Below are 8,531 nucleotides of genomic sequence, written 5' to 3' on the forward strand. Positions count from 1 at the left end.
ATCCACTAACGGAGTTTTACCGTCAGAGGGTGTGAACTGGCAGGATCGGAATCATCAGTTATAATCAAACCATAAAATAAAGTTTCAAAACCATGAAAACGTTTACGAGTAATTAAATGCGGAAGCGTAAAAACCTTTAATCAAAAGTTGCGTCACGCAGGACGACTTAAACCAAAGATAACCGTTAAAAATAAGTTTGCAGGACAAAAGCGTTTTCAATCAATGCATGTTCCTAAACCGCGCGCCCGCCTCGGCTACCTGAGAATAACATACTAAAAGTGTCAACACAAGGTTGGTGAGTTCACAAGTTATATAGAAATAAATCGTTTAGCGTGCGTTTCAGCGTTTTGCGTTACAGCGTTTTGCGTTACAGCGTTACCAGATAGTGTTATGTCAAATTATATATCGATAGGTAGCTAGTCTATACAACAAGTATTACTAAGTGTTCGACACCGAAGCTGACTCGTTTATTAAGTGCCTTGTCACCAGGTCCTCCAGACCATGGTACGTGTTAGCCAAAATTACACCCGCTCGACCTCCAGTCGAGTTTAGCGTTGGGTGGGGTTTGTCAAACCCAGTAGTACTACTCAACAGTGACTCGCTATTCTAAATATTAACCGGTTCGATGTGTAGGACTTCAAATGTTTCGTTTGCCACTTAGCCTTTACAAGTGATATATAATTTATAACAAAATCTTAAATGCGTTGTGGAGTATGTTATCTCCCCCAAGTGAAAAACGTTTGAAAACAGTTTAAAGAGGGGAAAGTGAAACTCACTGTTTGCGAAGAATTTCCCAAAATAAATCACCAAGATGCGCGTCACCGAAAAACTCTCTCTAACGTTCTAAAACAACAAAGAGATTTTTCTAAGTGTCGGAATATTATCGAGTCTCTAGACCGGGCACATAATACCTATGCACATAACATGTTTCGTGTTTCGTTTGTGAATCGTGGGTGACTTAAACAAGTGTTTTTGTGACACATTCCATGTGTAAGCAATCATATACGTGTCATGTATTAATAACGTACGTTACTAGCAATTATTCCCCGTAAGGGCATTTTGGTCAACAAATAACAATTAACTAGCCATTATTCCCCATGAGGGCAATTTGGTCAAATCATGGCAATCAATTAGAAATTATTCCCCGCAAGGGTATTTTGGTCAAAACATAACAATTATATAACAAGTATCATGTTTCAAGCATTTTTACACAACTCAGCAGCTAGTTTCACCGAGACAGAAATCCTACTAGAAAGATTGTACTATTTCACCAATCATAGCATCTTAATTAATTTACCAAAAATCATCACAGAAGCACATTTGTCTTAGGTTTCCAGAACATATTTTATTACATTTTTATTCCTCACAGTTTTCTCACAATCATCAAATCATTACAACAAACTCATAACAGTCAAATTCATGCGCAACAGAATGTTATTTGAAATTCCCGTTAAAAGAAAAATCCAATAAATGCAAGACCACTTGGGTTAGGTTCCTAACTCAATGAGTCAACTTTCAGAATTGGAACCAACCCAATTGGTCTCGTAGTTCATGAGATATAGCATTTACAACACAACCTAACAGCAGGTCTAACAGCTCAGCTTTGCACAATGTTTTTGTAAAATCATAAAAGTTAACTTCTACTTGTCTAAAAATTACAAGTTTATATTCTTTAGAAACTAGACTCAGCCTAGTTTACTGTAGTACCAACAATCTCAACCAATTTTCATGTTTACACTTCGTTACAGTCACTTAAACATCAAATACACATTCTGTCCAGAAACTGTTTGCATCCAAACTCAATATATTCACAACCTATGAACTATCATGCATTCATATGACCCTCTAGACTCCATAAACACCATCCATGCACATCAATTACATATTACATACTTGATTAGGGTTTGTGTTTGAACTCAAATCAAAGACACAACAATCAAAATGCAACAAGATTCAATCTAGTTATCAAATCATCATTCAATCAACCACAATCATATTAGCTATATACATACACTAAATCGGCAGCTTAGGGTTTGTGGTTAACCCAACAAACATCAAAATCAAGCAACAAGAATGTATAGGATAATCAAATATACCTTCCTAGCACCTAGTTCTTCAATCAAGGGCTTGAATTGATGTTGTATGTGTGTGTATTGATGGACGGCAGCCAAGGGAGCAAGGGAGGGAGGGCCGATCGGAGCTTTGGGGTTATGATAATAAGTTAGGGTTAAGTGATTAAGGTTATATTTATAGACATACAAGTTACACTCAAGTCCCTTCACTTTCAATTGTTGTTTTTCTAACTTAACTAACTTAGTTCTTGTTTCTTGTCTAGCATTACACACCATATAATCAAGTAACACATATGTTAACACATTATTATCACATAATTATTATGTTGACATTTTTCGTTTAATCCTCAATCGTTTGCGTCAACCCGTTTGCGTTTCGGTGCAAATCCCGAAAGACTACACATGTAGTAAGTGTTAAGCGTCATTTAAACCCTAGTTTAAATGTAATGAAGTGTGCGTTATAGATTTAGTGATCTTAAGTTTGAATTGACGGAGTTGAGTTAACGGAGTTAACCTGAAATTGACGATTGTCACAAGATATTCAACTTTCGCTCCTTACCTGCACACTAATAATCTAAATTAAAATTTTTCAAAGCCCATAATGCTCATTGGGCAAGTTCTACAGGCAAATGGCAACCCTTCCCATAAACCAACCGATAGGGGGTGATGCCGATAGGCGTTTTGAAAGCGGTTCGGCAGGCCCATAAAGCATCATTTAACTTTGTTGACCAATCTTTTCGATCGGGCCTCACCGAATTTTGTAGAATTTATTTAATCTGCCTATTAGACACCTTCACCTGACCACTTGTTTGAGGATGGTATGGCGTGGCTATTCGGTGGTTTACGCCATACCGTTTAAGTAGTTTGCCAAAATCGAAGTTTTTAAAATGTGATCCCCCATCACTTATTATAATGCGGGGGACACCATATCTAGAAAATATGTTCGTTTGGACAAACTTACAAACAACAGCATGGTCATTTGTTTTGGTGGCGATTGCTTTGACCCATTTTGAAACATAATCAACCTCCACCAAAATGTAATAATTCTCGAGGGAATTTGGGAACGGGCCCATAAAATCAATCCCCCAAACATCAAAGATGTCTACTACGAGGATTGGTTGCATGGGCATCTCATTTCTCTTGGAAATGCTACCCAACTGTTGACATCTCACACAGTTTTTAGCATATTCCGCTGAATCTTTGAAAATAGTGGGCTAATAAAAACTGCATGCTAAAACTCTCGGGGCACAGTTTTCGGCCTACTGAAATGTCCACCACATGAAAGTGAATGCGCGTGTGACAACACACTTCGAATCTCCTCATCTGGAATACATATTCGGAATACTTGATCCGCTCTGACCTTAAACAAATCTGGATCCTCCCATACATACTGTTTCACTTTGCCAAGAATTCGTGCTTTTTTTTCTTTGGTCAAAACTCGGGAATAGTACCTGCAACAAGAAAATTAAGAATGTCAACATACCATGGCAAAGTTAACACGGAGAACAGTTGTTCATCTGGAAATGACTCATTTATCGCCAGAGCATCTTCCTCCTCTTTTCTTTCTACCAATCTAGAGATATGGTCCGCAACAACATTCTCACTCCCCTTCTTGTCACGAATTTCCACATCAAATTCTTGATGTAGCAAAATCCACCTTATCAAGCACGGCTTTGCATCTTTCTTCTCCGTTAAGTATTTCACTGCGCTATGATCTGAAAATACAACTTTGCTTCGCCAAAGATAAGATCTAAATTTATCCAACGCATACACTACCATAAGCAACTCCTTTTCCATGGTGGTATAATTAATTTGAGCATCGGAAAGGGTTTTGCTAACGTAGTATATAGCAACGGGCTTTTTGTCCATCCCTTGACCCAGAACAGCCCCAACCGTGTAGTCACTCGTGTCACACATAATTTCAAATGGAAGTGACCAATCGGGTGACATCAGGATCGGGGCTTCGACCAATTTGTTTTTAAGCACGTTAAAAGCATTTAAACAATCTTCATCAAAAACAAATGGTGCATCTTTTAATAACAAATTACATAACGGCTTAGTTATGACAATGAAATTCTTAATAAACCGTCTGTAAAATCCGGCATGTCACAAAAATGACCGGATTCCCTTTACATTTTTAGGGGGTGGTAAATTAGATATGATATTGACTTTCGCCCGGTCAACCTCAATCCCCCTACTTGAGATTACATGACCCAAAACTGTTCCCTCTTGAACCATAAAATGGCTCGTTTCCCAACTTAAGACCAGATTCGTTTCCACACATGTTTTCAAAACTTTTGTTAGTTCATTTAAGCATAGTTCAAAAGATGAGCCAAAAATTGAAAAGTCGTCCATAAAAATTTCTAGTGAATCCCCGACCATATTTGAGAGGATGCTCATCATGAACCTTTGAGTGGTGTCCGGGGCATTACACAAGCCAAAAGGCATTCACCTAAATGCGAATGTGCCGTATGTACATGTAAAAGTTGTCTTATATTGGTCATCGGAGTGAATGGTAATTTGATTATACCCCAAATAACCGTCTACAAAACAGAAAAACTTCTGACCTAATAGTTTCTCAATGATCTGGTCAATAAATGGTAAAAGGAAATGATCTTTGGATGTCTCCGCGTTCAACTTCCAATCATCAACACAAATAAGCCACCCGGTTACCGGTCGGGTGGCGATTTCCTCACCTCTCTCATCACGGGTTATCTGGATACCCGCCTTCTTCGGAACCGTTTGTGTCGGGCTCACCCAAGTACTGTCCGAGATCGGGAAAATGATTCCTGCGTCCAACCACTCCAACACCTCTTTCTTCACAACTTCCCGCATATTCAACCGTCTTTGTGCATTGTATGAATGCTTTACCCCGGGGTCTGTGATAATTTTACGCATTACAATAGACGAACTAATACCCCTCATGTCCGCTATCGTCCATACAATTGCCGCTTTATGCTGTTTCAAAACTTCCATCAACGTCGTTTCTTGATCTTTTGTTAAGTTCGAGGCGATTATCACTGGCAATGTCTCTCCTTATCCCAAAAACACATACTTGAGATGTTTTGGGAGTTCCTTCAACTCCACTACCGATGGAATCTCAAGTGAAGGTTTCAACTTGGAGTCGATGGTGTCCGGTAATCTTTCCACCTACTTAGACCATGGTGGTTTCCCAATACTAGCTGCTTACACCTCAACTGCCCTTTCTTCCTCTTGCAGTTGCAAAACATGCTCAATAGTGTTCCTGCAACAAATAACACACTCCTTTATGGCATCTTCCTCACTTTCATGAGGATTCAACCCGTCAATGACAAAGCATTCATCTCTCACCAGAGGGTTAAACACATTTGAGAACACATTAAGCCATAGATGTTTTTTACCAAATGCCATATCAATCACCCCGGTTCTACAATTTATTAAAGCATTCACAGTTGCCAAAAAGGGCCGACCGAGAATCACGTTCGGTTGCCGTTTCGGGTCAACTTTTACATAATCTAGAACCAGCAAGTCAAACGGATAATAAAAATCCTCAATCATCACAAATACATCTGTCACAATTCCCCTAGGAAGCTTAAGTGTTAGGTCGGCCAACACCACAGTGGTGTCAGCTTTTCTAAATGGACCAAAATCATACTGGTCATATAAGCTTCCTGGGAGAATACTCACCCCGGCTCCAAGATCCAATAACGCCCTTGTCATCTTAAAATCTCCCACTTGAATGGGTATTATTAGCGTTCCCAGATCTTGAAGTTGGGTGGGAGGATTCCCGTCAAAACTGGACTCACATTAGCAGTTAAGTCAAGTTGTTTAGGCAGAAAGTGAGTTTGTTTTTGAGTACACAAGTCTTTCAAATACTTAGCATATGCGGGAACTTGTTTATAGCATCAATGAAGGGTAAATTAATTTTTACTTGTTTGAAAATTTCTCACATTTCCTCCTATTGTGGGCCCCTCTTTCAAAGTGATGATGATGTTTTGGAGTTCACCAACGCCTGAGGATACGGAATGGTTTTACTCGTTGAACCCATCTCCTTGGTAATTGGGGTTCCCTTTTTATTTACCGATTCATTTAAATTTTTCTTAATTGATTTTCTCGGTTGATCTCTTGGTTCAATTTCCACATCATCATCACTTTTACCATCTTCCCCCAAGTCCTCCACCAAACCCTCAACAAAGGGAAGTGGGTTTACCTCGTTGTCATAAACTTTACCGTTCCTAAGGTTACTTACCAAGTTGATATGAGTGTTCTTCCCATTCGATGAGTTTCTACTCTGATGGCTCGGATTCTTTAAGGTGTCACTTGATAGCTTGGATGGATTTCTTTTCAAACTATTCACTTCTTCCGCAAGCGGGCTCACTTGTTTATCCCTTGAAGCATTAGCTTTCTCTTCGAGCTCTAATCTTTAGTTCACACTTTTATTCTGAGCCTCCTGATCTACCTTCATCTGCTTCAAAAAGTTCATCACATCCTTTATCGACTCTTCCTTGTTACCCGAAGAATTTCCTTGCCCTTGTTGATTACTCTTTTGATATCCTTTATTATACCCACCAAACTCTCTCTGATTGTACACACTCTGCCCATTACTTGAACCATTCCCATACTGCCTCTGATTTGACTGGTAACTGGTTCTCTGAGTATTGCCTTGGAATTTAGGTTTTGCTGAGTATTCGGGTTTCCATAGCTGAAATTAGGGAGGTTTCTGAGGCCCAAATGATAGGTGTTGGAGTTCATGTTACCATTATTGTTGTACCTTCTCTCCCCTTAAACAAAATTCACATTTTCTTCCTCCTCATCCTCCATCTCTTCTACAACCCCACAACTTCCCACATCGTGAACCAACTCACCACATTTTTCACAGACTGGGTATGTCTTTCCCGATTTCCCTTTTTCTTTCATACCAGCAACCATTATTGATCTATTTTCTTTTCCATTCTCGCCATCCGATCCTCTGAACCTCCACTGTCAACTATTTTCACCACCGACCTCTCTATCATTATGTTCGAATAGGCCTGTCTCTTAGAGTTCATAGCATGTCTTTCAAGATGCCCACAATCCACATTTTCATCATTAGTTAGAAAAGATCCATTAGTTGTAGATTGGAGGTCTCGCACATCATCAGTCGATAAACCATCATGGAATGCCTTTATCAATTCCCATAAACCTATTCCACGGTGAGGGCAAGTCCTTAACAACAACTTGAATCTCTGAAAGGATTCATAAAAAGTGTCTCTTGTACGCTGGTGATAATTTCTAATGGTTTTTCTGGCTTCTGAAACTGTGGCGTATAATGCTCATCTAAAAACTGTTGTGCCATATCTTGCCACGTATAAATACTGGATGACGGCAATGAGAGGAGCCACTGCTTTGCCGCATCTTTGAAACTGAATTGAAAGACTACCATCTTTACCTAATCTGTAGTAAACCCTTGACTGGAGATTGTTGCACAGATTGAGTTAAAATCACTCAAGTGCAAAACGGCTATGCTTTGCCTGACTGAAAATGTCCTTCCATTTCTCACCGGAACAGTGATTGGCAAGGGATTTGTAGCCACCTATGGAATAAAATGGCTCTAAACCATAGACTGGTGGTGGAATGAAAGATGTTGGGACCCCGTCATAAAACTCATAGATAGGAACCTGTGGTTCTCTAACAACTGGACGTCTCTGTGCCTGCCGATACCTTGGTTGCTGATTCGGTTGACGAACTTTGTTAGGTACCCGATCATTTTGGGGGTACTGTTGTTGATTCCTCTCATAATACTGACCCCCATTATAATCCTTGTACTCCTCTTCATCTTCATATTTCGGATCCCAATCGTCCAACTCATCCTCATTCCTAACTCTTTCATTACCCAAATCGAAATTCTCACAAGTGTTAACCACCACACAAATACAAAAGCCATGTATGATGCAGTAGTGGAAATGTTTGAGGGAAACACAGAGCTAAGAGACATTAAGAAGGACAGACTTAAGAAGCAGTTGGATAGATTCAAGTTTAAGAAAGGGGAGAGGCTGAAATATATGATGCATAGATTCTTCTCCATTGTCAATGAGATAAGGAACATATCTGCAAATTACTGACTTTGAATTAAACAAGAAGTTGTGGTCATCCTTATCTGGATAGTGGTACACAGCAAGCAAGTTCATTAAAGACAAAGTTAATTTCCCCAAATTTAAGCTGGATGTTGTGATCTCTTTCCTTCATGCTGCTGAACATGAGATGATAGAGAACAACATGATAAAGAAAGAAAGACCAAATTTTCCTGTTGCAAATGCCTTGATTGCTCCTATGAGTAATCTATCTACAAGGTCTCAGCAACAGCTTCCTATAATTGAAGAACCATCTGATTTCAACTCTGGGAGTTCAGAAACACTAAGAGTGTATCCTTCAACAAACCAGTCCAACCAGCAGAGATTTAATGTGCAGATGATGAAAGAAAATGATGCAACTTCAACTGCA

At 39.4% G+C, this 8,531-nt stretch overlaps 1 protein-coding gene across 1 annotated transcript; it reads right to left on the minus strand.

Moving 5' to 3' along the window:
- Positions 1 to 3,503: 3,503 nt before the first annotated feature.
- LOC143543396 (uncharacterized) lies at positions 3,504 to 5,048 on the minus strand. Its single transcript, XM_077035731.1, has 2 exons — positions 4,550 to 5,048; positions 3,504 to 4,102 (listed from the first exon to the last, which is right to left on the minus strand). The coding sequence occupies exons 1-2, from the start codon at positions 5,046 to 5,048 to the stop codon at positions 3,504 to 3,506; spliced, it is 1,098 nt and encodes a 365-aa protein (XP_076891846.1).
- Between the last annotated feature and the right edge of the window lie 3,483 nt (positions 5,049 to 8,531).

Source organism: Bidens hawaiensis, unplaced genomic scaffold, assembly GCF_021521415.1.
Source record: "Bidens hawaiensis isolate Kalapana, Puna unplaced genomic scaffold, B.hawaiensis_p1.1 tig00000864_1, whole genome shotgun sequence".
Lineage (NCBI taxonomy): Eukaryota > Viridiplantae > Streptophyta > Magnoliopsida > Asterales > Asteraceae > Bidens > Bidens hawaiensis.